Source organism: Salmo trutta, chromosome 1 (assembly GCF_901001165.1).
Source record: "Salmo trutta chromosome 1, fSalTru1.1, whole genome shotgun sequence".
NCBI classification, from domain to species: domain Eukaryota; kingdom Metazoa; phylum Chordata; class Actinopteri; order Salmoniformes; family Salmonidae; genus Salmo; species Salmo trutta.
The window spans coordinates 55,293,210-55,319,526 of record NC_042957.1 but is presented as its reverse complement, the minus strand read 5'-3'; the positions used below and the strand labels follow the sequence as shown (position 1 = coordinate 55,319,526).

The following is a 26,317-nucleotide window of genomic DNA, read 5'->3' as shown; positions in this document are numbered from 1 at the left end:
GTAGCGATGATCCATGGCACGGAGCCTGCAGCGAGGGTCCCCGGTCCAGAGCCTGCAGCGAGGGTCCCCTGTCCGGAGCCTGCAGCGAGGGTCCCCGGTCCGGACCCTCCAGCTACGGTCCCCGGTCCGGAGCCTCCAGCGACGGTCCCCGGTTCAGAGCCTCCAGCGACGGTCCGTAGCCTCCAGCGACATTCCGGAGCCTCCAGCGGTTGTCGGCAGTCCGGAACCTCCAGCGACGATCGGCAGTTCGGAGCCTCCAGTAGGGGTTCCCAGTTCAGAGCCTCCGGCGACGATCCACGGTCCGGGTCCTCCGGCGTCGATCCACGGTCCAGAGCTTTCGGCGACGACCCCGAAAGAGAGTCGCCACCGAGGAAGGCGGATCCGCGAGCAGAGCGGGGTCTACGTCCCGCACCGGAGCCGCCACCGAGGCTAGATGCCCACCCGGACCCTCCCCTATTTAGTCAGGTTTTGCGGCCGGAGTCCTCACTTTTGGGGGGGGGGGGGTACTGTCACACCCTGACCGTAGAGAGCCTTTTTATTTCTCTATTTGGTTAGGTCAGGGTGTGATTTGCGTGGGTATTCGTCGCCGGAGGAATCTATGGTTTTTTATTTCTATGTTGGCCTGATATGGTTCCCAATCAGAGGCAGCTGTCTTTCGTTGTCTCTGATTGGGGATCATATTTAGGCAGCCTTTTCCCACTGGGTTTTTGTGGGATCTTGTTTTTGAATAGCTGCTTTGAAGCCTGCAGAACTTTACGTTCGTTTTTGTTTCCTTGTTTTGACGGTGTTCATTTAAATAAAGAGAAAATGTTCGCCTGCCACGCTTCGCCTTGGTCTCATTCTTACAACGATTGTGACATCTCCTGGCATCCCACCCAGACAATGTTCTCCAGAAGCATCCAACCCTTCTCTCCATTGCCCCTCTTTTCCAGACCCCACAACCACTTTGGCTCCCTGTCTAGGGCCCAGCATAGGAAGGATTTGTTGTTGTTGCGTGTGGTAAACTGACGGGTGGTTAGGGGAGCTTCAGTGCAACTGTCAGGAATCTGTGGGGAGGAGGAACAGCAGTCATTTTAGCTTTCTGTTAATTATGTCTCCAAGAAATGACTACAGCACCTCCTGCTCAATCCTATATCACAAGTAGATAATTTGTGTCAAAACGGTGTTCTGTGAGATGACAGTATGCACTCGTTTAAATGCACACAAGAAGTTGAAGAGTCTACAGACATCATGGCCTGAATGTCACAGTGGACGCCCACTGAACTGCAGTCTAAATGTCAGACTCATTTCCTTATCCAGGCACAGCAGTATCTTCATCAGATAGTTGAAATTTGGGTGAGAGGAAATCACAGTCATTTCTAGAGATAATTTTTGTTCCTTTTATCCCAAATCAAGGCGTTCCAGTGTCCGGGTCCAGATTGCATTGACCAAATTCCCCAAAGTGAGTGAGTATGAGTGGCATGAAGGTCTATGAGCCAGACTTGCAGCTATAAAGTGTCTGTTGTCGAAGGGTCATGATTCATTTAGTTGATTAACCATATATTTTATCTGACACCATGAAGAGATACTGACACCATGAGATACTGCAACCACGGAGGCTCATCGAGCAGTGTCATACTTGACGACCAAACTGCCTGCCTTTCTTCTGCCCTCAGGAAGTGGACATTGTGACACTCAGGAAGTGTTGTCACAACAGTATATTATTGGGTAAAATTGTGACAGTGCAAAAAGTGGAATATGAGTTCACAGACTTAAAAGGGAGTGAGATAAATTGGATATTAAATACTTTCAAGAACATATGGCTTTGTTCCAATGCTGCTCCGCTACCAGTTGGATCCCCAGGGCCAGAGATACTGTTGGACACTTGAGTGTTTCACTAAGCAATAGGACGTGTTCCACCGCTCGGTTTCTGTTTAACGATTGCTGCAGATGAGATGCCATACTGTGTCGTCGACAACAACCAGGTGAGTCATTCAGCTCCAAAACCTAAACATGTGGCCCTGATCTTGGCCTTCTGCCTCTCAGTCTGAGGTCTTGAAATGAGGACAAGGCAGCGCTTCAGAGGACAAAATAAGTCATTCTGTTAAAAACACAGCCATGTTTATAATGTGTTTCTCTTCCAAATGTGGAGAGTTACACAGCTTACATTACAAGTTTACAAGTTGTCTCTGATTTTGGCACAGCATATGAAAATAACTGTGTCAAGAGTGCTGATGTTGTGATAGCACTATGGTCCTGTACATCATACATATCACAGTAGCAACACTCAAGTCCACCTCTATTAGGGATTTGAGCCTCATGCCAAAAAACGACTCCACCTCTCAATGGCGAAACAGCAATCTAGGATCTGTGCCTGCAAGACCAAAATCAAAGGGACCGTTTTTGGTCCAATTTATTTCAATACTACTTCAAAAGCGTTGAAGAACAATCTGAATCACTTTGACCATCCTCTGTTATACGTCTTATATGTTAGCAGGTTGAGGTCCTGAAAGAAACAGAGAGTTGCACTGCATGTATTAGTGGTTGGTGAATGGGACAGGGTGAGAGAAGTTAGGTTACAAGGCTTAGACATGCTGTTGGAGGACCCTGGGGTTATTGGTGCCAAATGGCAATCTTTTCAATCGCTAATTATGGTGAGAGATGGAACCAAGGCGTCCACTACAAAACAAGGCAGTGGAAAATGTTGTCTGAGGCCCAGTAATTCAGACTCCAGCATAAGTTTATCCTAAACTGCTGGAGTAAAGTTACTGGGTCAAAAAGTGGCTTTGGGGCTTGTGGCTGAAGACCACAAACATTGAAACCCACAATGTTTCATGGGGTTCTCGCCTTAGAGTCCAATGTCAACAACGAAAAGCACCCAGTGCCGTTCCGAGGGTCCCGGTAAATGTGTGATGCGATATCTGCCTTCGCTATCAGATCCTGGCCTGCACCAAACGAATCCTCTCCTACCAATCAAAGTGAAGCACTACCAGTGCCCAAGATGCTTCCTTTGCAAGTGTGCCAGCCAATTCTGGTGCAAAGAAACATTAATTGGAACATAATATAGCAGAGCATTTGCTCAGTAGCAGTCAAGGCTCTGTCATAGCAGATTTATCTGGGCTACCACCTAAAGAAAGTAAGGTAATAGCCGTTAGCCTTTTCCCACCTGTCTTTGGAGTCTCAGCTGTGGTAGTCGTGATTATGTTGCTCTAGCTGTGTAAATATAACATTAAACACCTAATAAGCCCACCTTGTACTTGAACAAAAGTTTTTCTTGCACATTTTTGGAGTAGAGCACTTTTGCAGGGTGAAAAGGTCTTCTTTCTGCTCCCTCTCTTTTCACTACTCTTTCCTCCATGACCACAGAGTTAATACCCTGCCTATAAGGTGTTGATCTTGGCTGCCCTCCAGGTTCCATACTGATTTGACCTGTCAGTTTCTGGGCCTGATTAAGCCAAGCAAATAGACTCACCTGTCTCTGATGTTGGTCTGTGAAGTGTGCTGGCTGGCGGACTCACACAACCTGAAGGATTCCATTGCTTGCTTCATTAGGCTGTCAGTCAAGGACAATGTTTTTTCTGTCTGATTTCGTAGTAGCTGAAAGAATATACTGTAGATTAAGATATCTTATATACCATAGACCTCTACTGTTTTGACATAGGATGGCATATCAAAACCAAACTTCCGATTTGGTAGAAAGGGAATGCTTAATTGTTGATGAAGGGGACATGGGGTATCTAAGGTATTCCCATGATACTCAAAAAGAGCACACATAGTACTGTGTATAGAACTACGTCTGAGGGTCTTATAGGTTCACTGTCAAACCGTGACTCATTATGAAAATATATTGTCCTTACTTGCTTATACACAGTAACATCTTAAAAAGGAAGTGTGATACATTGAAAAGTAGAATATTTATTGGAGATGCTTTTTAATCCAAGACAAGGCTTAATCTCTGTCCCAGAAAATGTGTATTAATCCAACTTGTACAAGGCCAAAGGCTGAATTGACTCTCTGGCAATCTCACACAGGTTACATGCACAGCACAGCTGTAGCTACAGGCCCTCACCGTGGGGAGGTTTGCGGCGGCAGAGGCAGATCTAGCTTGCGTTGATGATCCTCTTCAACCTCTGAACAGCTCAAATCCAATAGCCTACAGAAACATGTGAGAAGATCGTCTCAACAGAATTTAATTAGCACTAGGTTCTGAAAGCTAGATGGAGGTCAATGTTTTAGAATGGGGGTTTTCCACTGAACATTATGTGGCACCTAATGTTACTTTAAAGTTGCTCAACATAACACTTGGCAGACATCTGTGACAGACATCTGTAAAATGTTATTATTTTCATTTTATTGAAAATATACTGTACCTTGCATACCTCTTCTTTACCATAACCCCCAAAAATGTTTTGCAGGAACATGAAAAGTTATTCAGGCTATGTTTCGATTACCAAGAACAGAACCAATAGGCTAGTAAATCCAGAAAATGTAATGTTTGTATACACTAAAGGGGCTTGGACCAACCACTTTGAATATTTTCACTCAAGGAATTGAATAGATAGTATAGACATGACTGCTATTTGCATGTGGAAACTTGACTGCACCTTTAAATGGCAACTCCACAACTTTTCAACATTATTTTCATTGCCGCCAGAACAAAACCAGTGTCAACATACACTACATGACCAAAAGTATGTGGTCACCTGCTCGTCGAACAAGCTTCCCACTAGATGTTGGAACATTGCTGCGGGGACTTGCTTCATTCAGCCACAAGAGCATTAGTGAGGTCGGCACTGATGTTGGGCGATTAGGCCTGGCTCGCAGTCGGCATTGCAATTCATCCCAAAGGTCTTCGATGGGGTTGAGGCCAGTCAAGTTCTTCCACACCAATCTCGACAAACAATTTTGTGCACAGGGGCATTGTCATGCTGAAACAGGAAAGGGACTTCCCCAAACTGTTGCCACAAAGTTGGAAGCACAGAATAGTCTAAAATGCCATTTTATGGTGTAGTGTTAAGATTTCCCTTCACTGGAAGTAAGGGGTCTAGCACGAACCATGAAAAACAGCCTGGGACCATTATTCATCTTCCACCAAACTTTACAGTTGGCACTACGCATTCGGACAAGTAGCTTTCTCCTGGCATCCGCCAAACCCAGATTAGTCCGTTGGACTGCCAGATTGTGAAGCGTGATTCATCACTCCAGAGAACGCGTTTCTACTGCTCCAGAGTCCAATGGCGGAGAGTTTTACACCCCTCAGACGACACTTGCCATTGTGCATGGTGATCTTAGGTTTGTGTGCAATTTTATACAGCTGTCAGCAACAGGTGTGGCTGAAATAGCCGAATCCACTAATTTGAAGGGGTGCCCACATACTTTGTATATAAAGTGTACGTGAATAATTCTGCCCGATGACATCATCAAAACTTTAAACATTTTAAAAACTGGGATTTTCAAACACTATGAGATCTGCAGTGATTTGGGGAGCAAGAAAATAGAAACTAGTTGCAGGTTTTGAAATTCAATGTATTTTTATTTTTAATGCTACCCTGTGATGTTACAGAGAAGCATTTTTAAAGACTTTTCTTCCTATCTTTTTAACCGCAGATCATAGAAACCCACTGTTTTCACATATGTAGACACTGGTTTGTTGCTGGAGATGATGAATATAAGGTTGAAAAGTGGCGGAATTGTCCTTTAATAAAGCTGTTATAACAAAACATTTGTCAATCTCCTGCCAGCTGTTTTGTTTGAACACTGTAAGATACTGTACTTTCACATTAGGCTACATTACTTGATCTTAGGATGTTATAGTTATATGTCAACGTGTAAAGTTGGTTGTTAAATAAAATGGCTGCATTAATAGAATATCTAATTAGTTTCCAATAAGTTATTGGGTAGCACTCCCAGTTCCATTTCACCGAACTGCTGTAATAAGAATACATGCATTCCTATCGCGGACTCAAGACGCCCCGGGGCTGCGTCGACGCGGTTCAAGTCTATAAAGAGGTCTGAACAACGAAACAAACGTTGAATGGTTGGCTGTGCAACCTTTTGGAGACCGTGTCTTGATCTTGGTGACGGACTTCTCATGCGGTTGCTCGTTTTATTTTCTTTAGGAGAGAATGAGGCACTCCTCCGAATACATGACTTCACTATCAGCTCAGGTGAACCATTGTTGATAATAAGTAACATTCTCGTGGATGAATCTCTGAACTTTTGAATTTCATGGTTCACAGTGAAATTATTTAACATCTGAAAACCAAAGGAATAAATCTTAATTTGTTTCTATGGATTCACTGTTTGGTCAGGTAATATCATTATTACTTATTTCACACCATTAATGATCTTCTTGTAGCCTATGCTGCCGAACTAGCTATGAACATAAATAATAACCGTTTTGATAATGCACACAGACCCCTTTTAATTTGGACATGGCAAATTAATTGAATAGCACATAAATCATTCAGGAAATGTACAATGAACAACTATTAGTATTTTTTTTACAAAATGGGTCAAAGTAGGAGGAAATAATTGTTTGCCTGGTCAAACGTTACACTCCATGTAGTTACTCGTTACATACACTGTTCATCTTAATACGGCTTTTTAGAAGAACCATACATGCTTTTTGTTTTACCAATAATGAGTGCACATGTATTGGGCTGAATTAGTATGATTTCATTTCGATTTTAAACCTGCAATTGTTTTCAACTCTCTCGATCATCAATGTCTTTGGGTGCGTTCGTAAATTGCCTCCAGTGTATCAGAGTGGCTATGTGTCGATCGTAAATTCAGAGTGTTGTCAGATTGTCTGTTAATAAATTCAGAGGGTTCGCTCACGGAGTGTTCAGAGCGCACACTAGACGCTCTGGCCGAGGAGTAAGGTTGATCCGAGCGTTCTGACCTCACGACAGCAGTCAAGCACCAAAGCTAACTGGCTAAAGTTGACTAGCTTGCTTGCTACTTCCAGACAAAAATGAGAGAACACCTCACTCTGACCATTTGACTCGCCTTAGCAGAGTTGATTAGGCTGTTTTCGTGTTATCTAGAGCGTTAGTGACTGTAACTGTGCTGCTTGCAACAATTTAATAACGTTTTTTTCTCCGACGTTTCCTGACACCGGTCATATTCAACGGGTGTTGCACGTTCGTAAATGTGTCAGTTATTCTGTGCTCTGGCACACTCAGACGAGAGTGCTCTGAAATCGGACGGAGTAGATAGACAGAGTGAATTTACAAACGCACCCTTTGTTAGACTTTTTTGTTTTAGATGAGAAAAGCCAACGGAACAAGGACTGCAAATGCACCCTACAAAACTGTAGAAGCCTATGTCATGTTTGGCAAGGCAGGTGCATTCCCTTTGTGTGCGTGTGCGTGTGCGTGTGCGTGTTTCTCATGAACAATGGTAAGGTCTCTCTGCTACAAATCGCCTTTGCTAGATCGATTTTGAGTAGCTCATGAGAAAACACATTATACAGACTAGGCACAGTATAGGATTTTATGTATACCTGATTTTGGAAGAAGTATTGTGACTCTGTTCTGTTATTCTGTATTGAAGGGTGTGAAGAGAAGGAAAAAGGTGATTTGATTGGCATCGTGTAGCTACTGCATAGGGACTACGCCTATGGGTCTGCTATCATGATATAGCACCTTTCACAGAACGTGTGCAGAGTACCATGAGGGAGAAACTGTTTGGCATTTGTCTACAATAGGCTATTTAAAGGACACTCGCTAGGTTTCCATTGAATTCCCGTCAATTGGCAATAGAATATTCTAAAATACGAATAAAAACAATAGCCTATGCGCATTTTCCCACCAGAGATGTTTCCATCAAATTCAAAATACAAGCTAAATGGTTTTCCATCGCATTTTCAACTCTACTAGTGGTTTTGTCCCCCCAAAAATGGCTTTATATAGCGAATGTGCCCACTCTTGTCTTGGTATGTGCGCTCTAGCGAACAGCGCCCAGACAGCCCTACAGTCCAGGTGGACTACCTACATGATGCTATTATTTATGGAGAAGCGCGGGATTCTTTTTATTTGTCAAATGGCAGCCAAGCATCATGATCGTGTCACCAAAATAAGATATTTATTGGAAAGGAGCATCAAGCTCATCACCTTGCTCTTTCACCATGTGAAGTTCATCATAATTAATTTCATGTGTAGGCTAATGAACTGTATGCTAACTGTCATAAAAAGTTTCGATGGAAACCTGGTTAGTTTTCTTGAAATAGGCTATTGTAGACAAAGGCCAAACAGTTTCTCCCTCATGGTACTCTGCAACCTGAGAATGTAGGACAAGTCAAGACAGTTCTTGTGAAAGGTGCTCCATCAAGTCTTGACGGTGTCTGACAGTGACACAGCACACATTCTGTGAAAGGTGCCCTATCATGATAGCAGACCCATAGGCAGTAGCATAAGGATGACAATTGTGTGGTCCGACTCCGGAAAGCATACAGTTTATTAGGCTACACGTTAAATCATTTATGATGGACTTCACAGGGTGGTGAAGGTACAAGGTGATGAGCTTGATGCTCCTTTCCAATAAATATCCAGGGTCTTAATCTGGTGACATGATCATCGATGCTTGTCTGCCGTTTGACAAATAATATCGCTCTTTTGTCGATAGTAATCTCATTGTATAGCTCAATATGCGCCCTGCACTCTTTTGGCGCGAACGTGCCAATACCAGTGGTACCAGAGTGGTAGCTACTGGGGTTCCATCCAATAGGAAACAGATTTTCATGCGAATATTCTAAAATCTGCATATGCACACAAGAGATGTGTTTCCATCAAATGTACTTTCTGCGGATGAAAGGCTGTCTTTGACGAAGAAGTGCACATAAAAATAACTTTTGCGGTTACATTCCCATGTACCGAACACAAAATACAAGTTAAATGTGTTTCCTTTGCATTTTCAACTCTACTGCATTTTCAACTCTACAAAAAATGTTGAGTTATATAGCGAATGTGCACTCTGGTCTTGGCAAGTGCGCTCTAGCCAACAGTTTGCAGATAAAGTGCGGGTAGGCTATTTACATGATGAGATTATTATGGACAAAAGAGCGAGATTATTTGTATTTGGCAAACGATAGCCAAGCACGATCATCATGTCACCAGAATAGGACTATCGATATTTATTGGAAAGGAACATCAAGCTCATCACCTTCCACTTTCACCACCCTGTGAAGTTCATCATCTGTAGCCTAATAAACTGCATGTTTCCCGACTCCTAGTGGCAAGACATCACACCATATCATCGCGTGACTCCAAGTTTATTTCGATATGATGGTTATTTTATCATTATATTTACCAACTCAAAAAGTTACCAATTTATCTAGCTTATTTTGTTTTGTCCACATTTGGACATTTTAAGACACATTTTAAGCCATCAGGCCTGTCATTACATTTTTTTTGGAAAGTATTCAGACAGACCCCTTGACTTTTTTAACATTTTGTTTCGTTACAGTCTTATTCTAAAATAGATTAAATAGTTTCCCCCCTCCTAAATCTACACACGATACCCCATAGAGACAAAGCAAAAACAGGTTTTTAGAAATTGTTGCAAATGTACATTTTGACATTTACATAAGTATTAAGACCCTCAAGGACATTCAGAGACCTGTCCCGAAGCCACTCCTGCGTTGTCTTAGCTGTGTGCTTAGGGTCGTTGTCCTGCTGGAAGGTGAACCTTCACCCCAGTCTGAGGTCCTGAGCACTCTGGAGCAGGTTTTCATCAAGGATCTCTCTGTATTTTGCTCCGTTCATCTTTACCTTGATCCTGACTAGTCTCCCAGTCCCTGCAACTGAAAAACATCCCCATATCATGATGCTTCCACCACTGTGCTTCACCTTAGGGCTGGTGCCAGGTTTCCTCCAGACGCTTGGTATTCAGGCCAAAGAGTTCAATCTTGGTTTCATCAGACCAGAGAATCTTGTTTCTCATGGTCTGAGAGTCTATAGGTGCCTTTTGACACCAGTGACTTCCGTCTGGCCACTCTACCACAAAGGCCTGATTGGTGGAGTGTTGCAAAGATGGTTGTCCTTCTGGAAGGTTCTCCCATCTCCACAGAGGAACTCTGGAGCTCTGTCAGAGTGACCATAGAGTTCTTGGTCACCTCCTTGACCAAGGCTCTTCTCCCTCTATTGCTCAGTTTGACTAGGCAGCCAGCTCTAGGAATAGTATTGGTGGTTCCAAGCTTCTTCCATTTTAGAATGATGGAGGCCAATGTGTTCTTTGGGACCTTCAATGCTACAGACATTTTTTGGTACCCTTCCCCAGATCTGTGCCTCGACACAATCTTGTCTCGGAGCTCTATAGACAATTCCTTCGACCTCATGGCTTGGTTTTTGCTCTGACATGCACTGTCAACTGTGGGACCTTATATAGACAGGTGTGTGCCTTTCCAAATCATGTCCATTCAATTGAATTTACCACAGGTGGGCTCCAATCAAGTTGTATAAACATCTCAAGGATGATCAATGGAAACAGGATGCACCTGAGCTCAATTTGAGTCTCATAGCAAAGGGTCTGAATACTTACGTAAATAAGGTATTTCTGTTTTTGTTTTTAATAAATTAGCAAAAATCGCTTTGTCATTATGGTGTATTGTGTATAGATTGATGAGGAAAATGTTGTATTTAATCAATTTTAGAATAAGGCTATAACGTAACAAAATGTGGAAAAAGTCAAGGGGTCTGAATATTTTCCGCATGCACTGTACTTTTCTCGCATAATAAGGTTGGATGGAAACCTGGTTTATGACAGAAAAAAATCCTTACATAATGCAGGATAAGATTTATTGTTGTTAGGTAATAACTGAATACTGAATGAGTTTTCGTTTCACCAGTAAAATTGGTATTTATTCTATGTGTCGTAGGCTTTTGGTTACTTCGCAAGTTTGGTTACTATATATAGTTTGGTTACTATATATTAGTGAGGTTAGGAGTTCTTCCTGGTCAACCGGTCAGTATAATAATCATAACACCTTTCCTATTTTCAGTGCCCTCCCACTCTGAGGACCCCGATGACTCCCAGAGGCCAGTGATGTTGGCCATGCAGCACTACAACTCCTCAGGCCTGGCTGCCCCCCATCTCCTCCCCAACCAGACCTGGGGGGTGGAGAGGGCCTGGAGGGCAAACATCACCACAGAGAGGCCCATGTCTCCCCCCAGTAACCCCACGGCAGCCGGCCTCTCCATGACCCTGGGCATCCTGTCCAACATCGTGGCCCTGGTCATCCTGGCGAAAGCTTACGCCCGCCTGCGCCGCCGCTCCAAGGCCACCTTCCTGCTCTTCGCCAGCTCCCTGGTGGCCACAGACTTTGCCGGCCACGTCATCCCCGGTGCCCTGGTGTTGAGGCTGTACTCAGCTGGGGCTGCGACTGGGCCCTTATCTCGCGCTGCCACCGATGCCCCCTGCCAGTTCCTAGGAGGTAGCATGGTGTTCTTCGGCTTGTGCCCATTGTTCCTGGGCTGTGCCATGGCTGCTGAGCGCTGCCTGGGTGTCACACAGCCCCTGCTCCATGCCTCACTGGTCACCACGGTTCGCACCAAGATGGCACTGGCTCTCATCTGGCTGCTGGCTCTGTTTGTGGCCCTCCTGCCCTTCTTCAGGCTGGGGGCCTACACCTACCAGTACCCCTGGACCTGGTGCTTCATCAGGGTCCTGGGAGAGACTCAGGAGACGGACGTGGCCTTTGTCATGCTGTTCTCTGGACTGGGCCTGGCCTCTCTGACTGTGGCCCTGGTGTGTAATACCATCAGTGGGGTCACGCTGGTGCTTGCCAGACTGCGTAAGAAGTGTAAGACCTGCTACCGTCGCTCAGCCAAGTCCCACGACATTGAAATGGTGGCCCAGCTGGTGGGCATTATGATCACCTCTTGCATCTGCTGGAGCCCCCTGCTGGTGAGTTGGAAAAGTTCAGTTCACTGAAACACAATTCTACATTAATCAAGGTAGGGGTCAAAACTATCTTTATTGTGTTCCATTCGGGAATTAAGGTCTCTTTTCAATCCTTATCATGGAAATTCAGAGCTACAGCGTGATTGAAAGGCAATGCTCCCACGTTAGCGGCTACTTCATTCACGGTAAACGCTTCATATGTCTGCTCAATCGGGAAATCCCACATGAAAAAAAGACTAGTATACTATGGTATAAATCAGGGCTCTCCAACAGAAAGCTGGAAAGCTGCCTTCCTGTAGGTTTTTGCTCCAATCCCAATCTAGCGCACCTGATTCTAATAAGTAGCTGGTTGATAAACTGAATCAGGTTAGTTACAACTGGAGTTGGAGTGAAAACCTACGGGAATGTAGCTCTCCAGGAACAGGTTGTGGAGAACCCTGGTATAAATACTATAGTATTCAATGTAGTGGTTTTGCAGACTTCACTGTAGTATTCACTGTAGTGCTTTTGCAGACATTCATGTAGGACTTACTACAGTGTTTTTGTTTTATTATCTTTGACATAGAGGCTTTCTCCTTCATGAAACCTACTAAATGAGCACAATTTCCATAACCTGTAGGTAAATCAGCCAGTGTCAAAGGCGTCGATGAGCGGTGACCAAAATGCAGCGGGTATAGTGCTCATCTTTCTTCTTTATTTGAAAGAACACTCAAAACAAAATAAACAGACGATGAAACAGTTCCATAAGGCACACAGGCTATACAGAAAATAACCACCCACAAAAACACAGGAAAAACAGGCTGCCTAAGTAGGGCTTCCAAGACACCTGCCTCTAATTGGAAGCCATACCTGGCCACACATAGAAAAAGAAACATAGAAATAGAAATCTAGAACCAAAATCCCCTAGAACCAAAAAACCCCAAAACAAACACACCCTGCCACGCCCTGACCATACTACAATTACAAATGACTCCTTTACTGGTCAGGACGTGACAGCCAGCCTGAAATCTTAACAGATAATTCATCACTTCTGCTATTTTCTATTACCTGTAGGGAACATAATATATTCTATACTTGGCATGTAGGTTTCTCACTTATGGGTGGCACAAATTGGGATTGGAGAGGGGAATGGGCAGGGTATATGCAAATTAAATACTGTCGTCTTTACTATAGTAAAAAAGGTTAGTGTTTTTGCGGATATTACTGTAGTATTTACTACAGTGTTCTTTTGTGGATCATACTGTAATATTAACTGTAGTATTCTACAGTATACTACAACATTCTATAGTAAGTACTACACATGATTGAGGGATACTACCGTGTGTAGTATAGTGTTCTACAGTATACTACAGTTTAATATAGAATTCTATAGTAAACTGTAGTAATTTTTCATGCAGGTTTCATTTACACTGCTATTGCACTTCAACAATACAGATTGAATAGAGCCCTTAATCTTCATTCACTGAGATACTGAAATGGATTTGACTTCAACTATGGAAATGAGAGTTAGAGCTCAATAACCTGAAACGATCCGAGTCATCACTTACCAATGACCTGTGATAGGAATGACATGCTCTTCTGAATGTTCATGCATCCCATTCTCAGGCTGTGTGAAAGTGCAATGGTGGTTTACTATCAAATAAGAATGTTGTACATCCACACTTCATGTAATCCTTAAAAATAATAGTAATGTTCATAATTGTTTGTTGCTCGGAGGAATATAAATATCCAAGATATTCTTACCTATAATTGTTTATTTATTTTTTCAATTAAGCCTTATTTTACCAGGTAAGTTGACTGAGAACACATTCTGATTTATAGCAACGACCTGGAGAAAAGTTACAGGGGAGAAGAGGGGGGATGAATGAGCCAATTGGAAGCTTGAGAGACAAGCCAGAAGTGAGATGCAGGGTGGTAAAAGCATAAAATAATATTGTAAAAATTCTCAGCTAACAAAAGTAATTCAACCTCTCAGTAAATCTCCAAGATATTCTGCCCCATAAACTCAAAGGCGTGAAATAATATAGAAAATCTCTGCTAACAATCCAGTAATATTTCATCTTCTTTTTGTACACCTTCTGAAATAGACACTTTCCAGTTCCCAGTCATAAACACCATGATTCAGAATACTGCACCTAAAACAGATGGATAGACATGGTGCACTACACCAAGGTTATAAATGAATAGTCATGGTGGGCCCTTGCATTGACTAGATGGAATAAATTATAAATGATTTAAGGGCATGCCATTATGAAAGGCTTGAATAACACTGGCCTTGCTGGGCATCACCCTATTTCAGATTGGGTGACATTGAGAATGTTACAGCTTCTCTCCTTTTCCAGTCTTCTGGGAAAGAGGAATATTAGCCAACTAAAATAATTTCATACGAACACATGATGATGGTTTCATGATTCTTTTAATCATGGAGATTGTTTTTTACAATTCCAAATACTAAGAATTTAGTATAAACTGTTAATATGTCATATCAATTATTCAAGTCCAATATAAAAGTAACCATTCATTTTGACACATAAACTGTGAGGAGTGAAAGAAGACAGACTATAAAGCATGCTTCACTTAGAATAGCCTTGAGCCTTTTGACTGCTCCATTTATGATTTTTTTTGTTAATATGTGGCATTCTACAGTGTTAGGTAATGTAGATAAATTACTAGCAGTGTATGCAGATTGATGCGAACATATAAACACCGGCTGAACATCTCTATATCCTGCACAACCACTGTAAAACTAACCCAGGTATCTGTGTTCCTTGCAGATCTTTGGCCTGATGTCAGTCACACGGTCCTACAGCGGTTCCATAGGCAGTGACCAGGACACATACAGGAGGTTGATGGTGATGGGTGTCCGGCTGGCCTCCTGGAACCAGATCCTGGACCCCTGGGTCTACATCCTGCTGCGCCGGGCCGTGCTGAGGAAGATCTACCGCATCACCAAGAGCCGGGCCAGCTTCAAGAACAGCACCTTCCGCCATTGGGACATCAGCTCCTTCCAGAATTCTGAGAAAATAAACACTGTTAACAGGATCTGAGGGAGAAGAAAAGACAAAGACAGAAAGAGACATCTTATCAAGGTCCTTTGTTGTTCTTGGTGCTTTATTTACCACCCAACCCAACATGCTGGATTGAGGAGAAGACTGAACATCCAGCAGTAGGATCTAACAGCAGTGTTGGTGTATCACACAAAAGGAAATACCTATTGCCTATAAGACCTATATTCCTTTATTGAGAACTGTGTGGGTCTGCCTGACTGTGAAAGTCTATGGGGTTTGGGATTGAAATCAGCATCCTCCAGATCTTGGATCTCTTTCAGATTGATTTGATTGGCCAGTAAGACCTGCCTTTGACTGACTGTTGTGTGGAGAAGTCTCATCCTTTTATGGGAAACAGACAAGCCAGACTATACTCAAACAAATGAAATGTCATAAACGGATTTATAACAGAGAAATCTGACCAAGTGAGGACAGTATGCCTCACCTGGATACTGGAGACATAGCACAGATAATTCTGCCCAAGGAGTCTTTCTCGGTGTACATAACAGTACATGAAATGAAGCTGCCTATAAGATCTCAACAACAAACATCTCAAATTATGTGTGTGTGTGTGTGTGTGTGTGTGTGTGTGTGTGTGTGTGTGTGTGTGTGTGTGTGTGTGTGTGTGTGTGTGTGTGTGTGTGTGTGTGTGTTACTGTCAGTGTTTTTTGGAGTTCCTACTTTGTTTGTTTGTAGAAATGTCAAAGTGCACTTTGACACATCATGAAGTCAGTGGCACTATGCCAAAGCAAAGTAAAGGCTGTGCTTTTACCTGTGCTTGAAGATGTGAAAGACATACAGTATGTGTCAAACTTGTAATGCTATTAATGTGTGAATTGTGTGTATGTATTTATTGCTTATATTGTTTCCCCAATTGTCTGGGGACCTAAATTAAGCTAAGTGTTGCAAAAGCTATAGAATTTAATGTTGTCTAATAAAGTTTATGTTACCTGTTACCCCGTCCCCACAGGAGGTCTTTTGCCTTTTGATAGGCTGTCATTGTAAATAATAATTTGTTCTTAACTGACTTGCCTAGTTAAATAAAGGTTAAATACAAATAAAATAAATCACAAAATGGCCTGTCAGGGTCATAGCACCATGGTGCTAATCCCAGGAGAGAACAGAGGTGTGGAAAATGTCCTCTGACAGGGGAAGTAGAACAGAAATGATCTCAGTATAGGTATGAATTGAAGTTTTCATTACTCCATCAATTGCAATGGTTGTAATGAATGTTAATTATTACTGAGTAAAGTGGTCTGTAATGGTTCATATTGATGAACTACCACAAATAATTTCCTACAATACATTCAATGCCTTACAATTACATACATTTTCTCTGGGGCTTATGGAATTCTATGAACTCAATAAGAAATTTGAAAATAAGACAGCTCTACATCACAGAGTTTCTCCTTAAAATGCAGAAACACAAAGGAATTTTCAAACAACAGTTTGTCACACCAGGCAAACCCCCCCCCCCCAAATGAACCATTTGGTCCAGTCCATTTCTTGGAACAGACTTTTATTTTCCCATTCTAATCGCACCCGGCCGGACACAAGTCATTAGGCACTAGAATGCTTATGATATTCATTAAGCCAATCAACATGGAGGTAAATTGAGATGCCTACTGCTTTCAGAGACATATTTAGACTTTGGCAAGCAAACCGGGGGAATACATACAGTACATGTGACAAGAAAGCCAAGGATAGCGCACAACTGAACTGTCAGTCTGACTGTATATTACGATGTACTGTGGTTCATTTCAAGAGGCAAAGTGTATATCAGAGCAGCAAGCATGTATACCTTACAATGGGAGAACGGCCCCCATTCAATAGCAGCTGTCTGTAAAACCCTGCATCTTGACTTCAGGAGTCGTACTCATACGCAATAGACTCTTCATTATACATACTACAGTGACACCGAGTTAATTTTGGGGGGAGAGCAATAGCATATATTTCACAGAGAAATCCAGAAAAATACAACAAACTTTCCTATAGTCTCCTAATCTACATTTTATCTTCATCATGGAAATGAATATTTATTAGTTCCAATGACTGTTCCGGAAGCACCAGCATACTTGCTAATCTGATTCTAGGCCCATTTATAGGGATATTGTCTGAGACAGATATGAAAACAACAAGCAGTCTATTAACGGCTCAAGGTTTAGGTTTGCTTGTATGGTAGTAGGTAACAGTACAAAAGACATTGACACAAGTGCACAAATGGAGTCTTAGAACTTTGCTCCTTTCTAAAGTGCAACAGTGCTTTCACAGGATTAGATATGTTGCTGACAGTTACACAAAACCGACAAAAAACAATTACAGACAATGCTTCTTCATGAAAGAAAAGAAAGAACACTTAGCCACTTCATTCAAACATAAACAGTAAATATTTTAGAAACACAAATATAATGAACAAAAATGTTAACGCAACATTGAAAGTGTTGGTCCCATGTTTCATGAGCGGAAATAAAAGATCACAGAAATGTACCAATATGCACAAAAAGCTTATTTCTCTCAAATTTTGTGCACAAATTTGTTTACATCCCTGTTAGTGAGTGTTTCTCCTTCGCCAAGATAATACATCCACCTGACAGGTCTGGAAAAGCAAGAAGCTGATTAAACAGCATCATCATCATGATCATGATCAGCCTCGACCTCAGGTCCTGTATGTACCTAACTGACCCGCTCTGCCCATTCATCGCCATTTACCCGTTGTTGTCTTAGCTCTCCTGATCAACACCTGTGTTTTCTTTATGCCTCTCTCTAATGTCAATATGCTTTGTCTACTGCTGTCCTGGCTAGTTTTTATTGTTTTATTTCACTGTAGAGCCCTCAGTCCCGCTCAAAATGCCTTAGATAGCTCTTTCGTCCCACCCCACACACATGCAGAGACCTCATCTACGTTAATTGATGCCTCCAGAGACGAAACCTCTCTCATCATCACGCAAAGCATAGGTTTACCTCCACTGTACTCATATCCTACCATACCCTTCTCTGTCCCCAACGCACTAGACGACCAGTTTTTATATCCTTTAGCCGTACCCTTATCCTACTCCTCCTCTGTTCCTCTGGTGATGTAGAGGTTAACCCAGGCCCTGTAGCCCCCAGTTCCACTCCTATTCCCCAGGCGCTATCATTTGTTAACTTCTGTAACCGTAAAAGCCTTGGTTTCATACATGTTAACATCAGAAGCCTCCTCCCTAAGTTTATTTATTTCACTGCTTTAGCACACTCCGCCAACCCTGATCTCCTAGCTGTGTCTAAATCCTGGCTTAGGAAGGCCACCAAAAATTCTGAAATTTCCATCCCCAACTACAACATTTTCCGCCAAGATAGAACTACCAAAGGGGGTGGAGTTACAATCCACTGCAGAGACAGCCTGCAGAGTTCTGTCATGCTATCCAGGTCTGTGCCCAAACAGTTCGAGCTTCTACTTTTAAAAATTCACCTTTCCAGAAATAAGTCTCTCACTGTTGCCACTTGTTACAGACCCCCCTCAGCCCCCAGCTGTGCCCTGGACACCATATGTGAATTAATTGCCCCCTATTTATCTTCAGAGTTTGTGCTATTAGGTGACCTAAACTGGGATATGCTTAACACCCCAGCCATCCTACAATCTAAGATAGATGCCCTCAATCTCATCTCAGTCACTTAGCAGACACTTTTATCCAGAGCGACTTACAGTAGTGAATGCATACATTTCATACATACTGGGCCCCCGTGGGAATCAAACCTACAACCCTGGAATTGCAAACACCATGCTCTACCAACTGAGCCACACGGGACTATCTCACCCAAATGATCATGGAACCTACCAGGTACAACCCCAAATCCGTAAACACGGGCACCCTCATAGATATCATCCTGACCAACCTGCCCTCTAAATACACCTCTGCTGTCTTCAAACAGGGTCTCAGCAATCACTGCCTCATTGCCTGTGTCCGTAATGGGTCCGCGGTCAAACGACCAAACCTCATCACTATCAAACGCTCCCTAAAACTCTTCAACGAGCAGGCCTTTCTAATCAACCTGGCCCGGGTATCCTGGAAGGATATTGACCTCATTCCGTCAGTAGAGGACGCCTGGTTATTCTTTAAAAGTGCTTTCCTTACCATCTTAAACAAGCATGCCCCATTCAAAAAATGTTGAACCAGGAACAGATATAGCCCTTGGTTCACTCCAGACCTGACTGCCCTTGACCAGCACAAAAACATCCTGTGGCGTACTGCATTAGCATCGAATAGCCCCCGCAATATGCAACTTTTCAGGGAAGTTAGGAACCAATATACACAGGCAGTTAGGAAAGCAAAGGCTAGCTTTTTCAAACAGAAATTTGCATCCTGTAGCACAAACTCTAAAGGTTCTGGGACACTGTAAAGTCCATGGAGAATAAGAGCACCTCCTCCCAGCTGCCCACTGCACTGAGGCTAGGAAACACTCTCACCACCGATAAATCCACGATAATTGAGAATTTCAATAAGCATTTTTCTACGGCTGGCCATGCTTTCCACCTGGCTACCCCTACCCCGGTCAACAGCTCTGCACCCCCCACAGCAACTTGCCCAAGCCTCTCCCATTTATCCTTCACCCAAATTCAGATAGCTGATGTTCTGAAAGAGGTGAAAAATCTGGACCCGTACAAATCAGCTGGGCTAGACAATCTGGACCCTCTCTTTCTAAAATTATCTGCCGCAATTGTTGCAACCCCTATCACAAGCCCTTTCAACGTCTCTTTTGTATCATCTGAGATCCCCAAAGATTGGAAATTGCCGCGGTCATCCCCCTCTTCAAAGGGGGAGACACCCTAGACCCAAACTGTTACAGACCTATATCTATCTTACCCTGCCTTTCTAAGGTCTTCGAAAGCCAAGTTAACAAACAGATCACCGACCATTTCGAATCCCACCGTACCTTCTCCGCTATGGAATCTGGTTTCCGAGCTTGTCATGGGTGCACCTCAGCCACACTCAAGGTCCTAAACGATATCATAACCGCCATCGATAAAAGACATTACTGTGCAGCCGTATTCATCGACCTGGCCAAGGCTTTCGATTCTGTCAATCACCGCATTCTTATCGGCAGACTCAACAGCCTTATTTCTCAAATGACTGCCTCGCCTGGTTCACCAACTACTTCTCTGATAGAGTTCAGTGTGTCAAATCGGAGGGCCTGTTGTCCGGACCTCTGGCAGTCTCTATGGGGGTGCCACAGGGTTAAATTCTCGTGCCGACTCTTTTCTCTGCATACATCAATGATGTTGCTCTTGCTGCTGGTGATTCTCTGATCCAACTCTACGCAGACGACACCATTATGTATACTTCTGGCCCTTCTTTGGACACTGTGTTAACTAACCTCCAGACGAGCCTCAATGCCATACAACTCTCCTTCCGTGGCCTCCAACTGCTCTTAAATGCAAGTAAAACTAAATGCATGTTCTTCAACCGATCGCTGCCCGCACCTGCCCGCCGTCTAACATCACTACTCTGGACTGTTCCGATTTAGAATATGTGGACAACAACAAATACCTAGGTGTCTGGTTAGACTGTAAACTCTCCTTCCAGACTCACATTAAGCATCTCCAATCCAAAATGAAATCTAGAATCAGCTTCCTATTTCACAACAAAGCATCTTTCACTCATGCTGCCAAACACTCATGCTGCCAAACATACCCTCGTAAAACTGACTATGCTACCGATCCTTGATTTAGTCATTTACAAAATAGCCTCCAACACTCTACTCAGTAAATTGGATGCAGTCTGTCACAGTGCCATCCGTTTTGTCACCAAAGCCCATACACTACCCACCACTGCGACCTGTATGCTCTCGTTGGCTGGCCCTCGCTTCATACTCGTCGCCAAACCCACTGGCTCCAGGTCATCTATAAATCAAATCAAATCAAATCAAATTTATTTATATAGCCCTTCGTACATCAGCTGAAATCTCAAAGTGCTGTACAGAAACCCAGCCTAATACCCCAAACAGCAAGCAATGCATGTGAAAGAAGCACGGTGGCTAGGAAAAACTCCCTAGGAAAAACTCCCTAGAAAGACAAAAAACCTAGGAAGAAACCTAGAGAGGAACCAGGCTATGAGGGGTGGCCAGTCCTCTTCTGGCTGTGCCGGGTGGATATTATAACAGAACAGTCTTTGCTAGGTCTTTGCTAGGTAAAGCCCCGCCTTATCTCAGCTCACTGGTCACCATAGCAGCACCCATCCGTAGCACGCGCTCCAGCAGGTATATTTCACTGATCACCCCCAAAGCTAATTCCTCCTTTGGCCGCCTTTACTTACAGTTCTGCTGCCAATGACTGGAACGAATTGCAAAAATCACTGAAGCGGGAAATGCATTTCTCCCTCACTAACTTTAAGCATCAGCTGTCAGAGCAGCTAACAGATCGCTGCACCTGTACATAGCCCATCTGTAAACAGCCCACCCAACTACCTCATCCACATATCGTTATTTAAAAAAAAAAAATCCCTTTGCACCCCAGTATCTCTACTTGCATATTCATCTTCTGCACATCTATCACTCCAGTGTTTAATTGCTAAATTGTAATTATTTTGCCACTATGGCCTATTTATTGCCTCACCTCCCTCATCTTACCTCATTTGCACACACTGTATATGGATTTTTCTATTGTGTTATTGACTGTCCGTTTGTTTATTCCATGTGTAACTCTGTGTTGTTGTTTGTGTCGCACTGCTTTGCTTTATCTTGGCCAGGTCGCAGTTGTAAATGAGAACTTGTTCTCAACTGGCCTACCTGGTTAAATAAAGGTGAAATAAATAAAGGTGAAATAAATAAATAAATGACACAGGTGCAGCTTGTGCTGGACACAATAAAAGGCCTCTCTAAAACGTGCAGTTTTGTAACACAACACAATGCCACAGATGCCTCAAGTTTTGAGGGAGCGTGCAATTGGCATGCTGACTGCAGGAATGTCCACCAGAGCTGTTGCCAGAAATTCTAATGTTTATTTCTCTACCATAAACCAGCCGCCTCCAACTTCATTTCAGAGAATTTGTCAGTATGTCCAACCGGCCTCAGAACCGCAGACCACGTGTATGGCGTTGTGTGGGCGAGCGGTTTGCTAATGTAAACGTTGTGAACAGAGTGCTCCATGCTAGCGGGGCGTTATAGTATGGGCATAAGCTATGGACAACCAACACAATTGCATTTTATCGATGGCAATTTGTACAGAGATACCGTGACAAGATCCTGAGGTCCATTGTCATCAAATCAAATTGTATTGGTCACATACACATATTTATCAGATGTTATTGCGGGTGTAGCGAAATGCTTGTGTTCCTAGCTCCAACAGTGCAGTAATATCTAACAATTCACAACAATACACACAAATCTAAAGTAAAAGAATGGAGTTAAGAAATATATAAATATTAGGACTAGCAATGTCAGAGTGGCATTGACTAAAATACGGTAGAATAGAATACAGTATATACATATGCAATTAGTAAAGAAGTACGTAAACAGTAAAGCAGTGTGTCATGCCATTCGTCCGCCACCATCATCTCATGTTTCAACATGATAATGCACAGCCCCATGTCGCAAGGATCTGTGCACTATTCCTGGAAGCTGAACATTTCCCCGTTCTTCCATGGCTTTCACACTCACCACACATTGAGCATGTTTAAGGATGCTCTGGTCCGACGTGTACAACAGCATATTCCAGTTCCCGCCAATATCCAGCAACTTCTCACAGCCAATGAAGAGGAGAGGGACAACATTCCACAGGCCACAATCAACAGCATGATCAACTCTATGCATGAGCCAAATGGTGGTCACACCAGATACTGACTGGTTTTCTGATCCACGCCACTACCTTTTTTTTAAGGTATCTGTGACCAACAGATGCATATCTGTTTTCCCAGTCATGTGAAATCCATAGATTAGGGCCTAATGAATTTATTTAAATTGACTGATTTCCTTATATGAACTGTAACACAGTAAAATACTTCAAATTGTTGCATATTGCGTTCATATTTTTGTTCAGGTAACTTTAAGTCACCTTAACGGAGTGCGGTTGAAAACATGGTAAATTAAAACACACCTAAAAATCTTGTCATGATTCTTGCATTTTCACTGACCCTGGGAACGATTCGCTCCTCTTGTGCATGGAAATTCATTAACACGTCAATTCTTTTAAATCAAATCAAATTAAATGTTATTTGTCACATACACATGGTTAGCAGATGTTAATGCGAGTGTAGCGAAATGCTTGTGCTTCTAGTTCCGACCATGCAGTAAAATCTAACAAGTAATTTAACAATTTCACAATAACTACCTTATACACACACAAGTGTAAAGGAATGAATAAGAATATTTACATAAAAATATATATGGATGAGTGATGGCCGAACGGCATAGGCAAGATGCAGTAGATGGTATAGAGTACAGTATATACATATGAGATGAGTAGTGTAGGGTATGTAAACATTATATAAAGTGGCATAGTTTAAAGTGACTAGTGATACATTTATTACATCCAATTTTGTATTATTAAAGTGGCTAGAGATTGAGTCAGTATGTTGGCAGCAGCAACTCAATGTTAGTGATGGCTGTTTAACAGTCTGATGGCCTTGAGATAGAAGCTGTTTTTCAGTCTCTCGGTCCCAGCTTTGATGAACCTGTACTGACCTCGCCTTCTGGATGATAGTGTGGTAAACAGGCAGTGGCTCGGGTGGTTGTTGTCCTTGATGATCTTTTTGGCCTTCTTGTGACATCGGGTGGTGTAGGTGTCCTGGAGAGCAGGTAGTTTGCCCCCGGTGATGCGTTGTGCAGACCTCACTACCCTCTGGAGAGCCTTACGGTTGTGGGCGGAGCAGTTGCCGTACCAGGCGGTGCTACAGCCCGACAGGATGCTCTCGATTGTGCATCTGTAAAAGTTTGTGAGTGTTTCAGGTAACAAGCCGAATTTCTTCAGCCTCCTGAGGTTGAAGAGGCGCTGTTGCGCCTTCTTCACCACGCTGTCTGTGTGGGTGGACCATTTCAGTTTGTCCGTGATGTGTACTCCGAGGAACTTAAAACTTTCCACCTTCTCCACTACTGTCCCATCGATGTGGATAGGGGGGTGCTCCCTCTGCTGTTTCCTGAAGTCCACGATCATCTCTTTGTTTTGTTGACGTTGAGTGTGAGGTTATTTTCCTGACACCACACTCCGAGTGCCCTCACCTCTTCCCTGTAGGCCGTCTCGTCATTGCTGGTAATCAAGCCTACCACTGTAGTGTCGTCTGCAAACTTGATGATTGAGTTGGAGGCGTGTATGGAGGGCTCAGAAGGCACCCTTGTGGGGCCCCAGTGTTGAGGATCAGTTGGGTGGAGATGTTGTTTCCTACCCTCACCACCTGCGGGTGGCCCGTCAGGAAGTCCGGACCCAGTTGCACAGGGCGGGGTCGAGACCCAGGGTCTCGAGCTTAATTTTGGATGGTACTATGGTGTTAAATGCTGAGCAGTAGTCGATGAACAGCATTCTTACATAGGTATTCCTCTTGTCCACATGGGTTAGGGTAGTGTGCAGTGTGATTGTGATTGCGTCGTCTGTGGACCTATTGGGGCGGTAAGCAAATTGGAGTGGGTCTAGGGTGTCAGGTAGGGTGGAGGTGATATGATCCTTGACTAGTCTCTCAAAGCACTTCATGATGACGGAGGTGACTGCTACGGGGCGATAGTCATTTAGCTCAATTACAGTAGCTTTCTTGGGAACTTGAACAATGGTGGCCCTCTTGAAGCATGTGGGAACAGCAGACTGGGATAAGGATTGATTGAATATGTCCGTAAACACACCAGCCAGCTGGTCTGCGCATGCTCTGAGGACACGGCTAGGGATGCCGTCTGGGCCGGCATCCTTGCGAGGGTTAACACGTTTAAATGCTTAACTCACGTTGGCTGCGGTGAAGGAGAGCCTGCAGGTTTTAGTAGCGGGCCGTGTCGTTGGCACTGTATTGTCCTCAAAGCGAGCAAAGAAGTTGTTTAGTTTGTCTGGGAGCAGGACATCGTGGTTCGCGACGGGGCTGGTTTTCTTTCTGTAGTCCGTGATTGACTGTAGACCCTGCCACATACCTCTCATGTCTGAGCCGTTGAATTGTGACTCTACTTTGTCTCTATACTGACGCTTAGCTTGTTTGATTGCCTTGCGGAGGGAATAGCTACACTGTTTATATTCGGTCATGTTTCCAGTCGCCTAGCCCTGATTTAAGCAGTGGTTTGCGCTTTCAGTTTTGCACGAATGCTGCCATCAATCCACGGTTTCTGGTTGGGGAAGGTTTTAATAGTTGCTGTGGGTACAACATCACCGATGCACTTGCTAATAAACTCGCTCACCGAATCAGCGTATTCATCAATGTTATTGTCCAACGCTATGCGGAACATATCCCAGTCCACGTGATCGAAGCAATCTTGAAGCGTGGAATTAGATTGGTCGGACCAGCGTTGAACAGACCTGAGCACGGGCGTTTCCTGTTTTAGTTTCTGTCTATAGGCTGGGAGCAACAAAATGGAGTCGTGGTCAGATTTTCCGAAAGGAGGGCGAAAGGAGTGCTTTGTATGCGTCGCGGAAGTTAGAGTAGCAATGGTGCAGGATTTAGGGAGTCTGATAAAATTTAGGGAGTCTTGTTTTCAGATTAGCCTTGTTAAAATCCCCAGCTACAATGAATGCAGACTTAGGATATGTGGTTTCCAGTTTACATAGAGTCCAATGAAGTTCATTCAGGGCCATCGATGTGTCTGCTTGGGGGGGATGTATACGGCTGTGATTATAATCGAAGTGATTTCTCTTGGTAGAAAATGCGCTTGACATTTGATTGTAAGGAATTCTAGGTCAGGTAACACCTCTCTCATTTGAAATGCCCCCATGGTTTAAACCCCCTTTCCCTTCCAAATTTGCCAATTACCAACTGATATGTATAAAGGGGCCTGCAAGAAAGTGGTAAATAAGAGGGCTGTTTGAAAAGGGGTTATATAAACATTGCCTCATATTTTTAACAGGTATTAAAACTGGGTGGTTCGAGCCCTGAATGCTGATTGGCTGACAGCTGTCGTATATCAGACCGTATACCACGGGTATGACAAAACATTTATTTTTACTGCTCCAATTACGTTGGTAACCAGTTTATAATAGCAATAAGGCACCTCTGGGGTTTGTGATATATGGCCAATATACCATAGCTAAGGGCTGTGTCCAGGTACACCGCGATGCGTCGTGCGTAAGAACAGCCCTTAGCCGTGGTATGTTGGCCATATACCACACCTCCTCAGGCCTTATTGTTTAAATATACCACATCTTCTGTCTGAAATCTGTGTTTGGTCACATACTTTAATGGAATCCCCAGATATCAAATGATATCTCTTGTGTATCCTGGATAAACAGGGCA

The 26,317-nt window shown here is 43.4% G+C and overlaps 1 protein-coding gene across 3 annotated transcripts; it reads left to right on the top strand.

The window, feature by feature from the left end:
- Positions 1-1,732: 1,732 nt before the first annotated feature.
- On the top strand, positions 1,733-15,506 carry LOC115201261 (prostaglandin E2 receptor EP1 subtype-like). Of its 3 annotated transcripts, none has more exons than XM_029764761.1 (3): positions 1,733-1,964; positions 10,982-11,886; positions 14,658-15,506. In XM_029764761.1, the coding sequence occupies exons 2-3, from the start codon at positions 11,026-11,028 to the stop codon at positions 14,928-14,930; spliced, it is 1,134 nt and encodes a 377-aa protein (XP_029620621.1). In that variant the 5' UTR covers positions 1,733-1,964; positions 10,982-11,025; the 3' UTR covers positions 14,931-15,506. The 3 variants fall into 3 exon arrangements, with proteins under 3 accessions (XP_029620621.1, XP_029620602.1, XP_029620611.1); XM_029764742.1 differs by lacking the exon at positions 1,733-1,964 and adding an exon at positions 5,346-6,146; XM_029764751.1 differs by lacking the exon at positions 1,733-1,964 and adding an exon at positions 5,346-6,290.
- Positions 15,507-26,317: the final 10,811 nt, after the last annotated feature.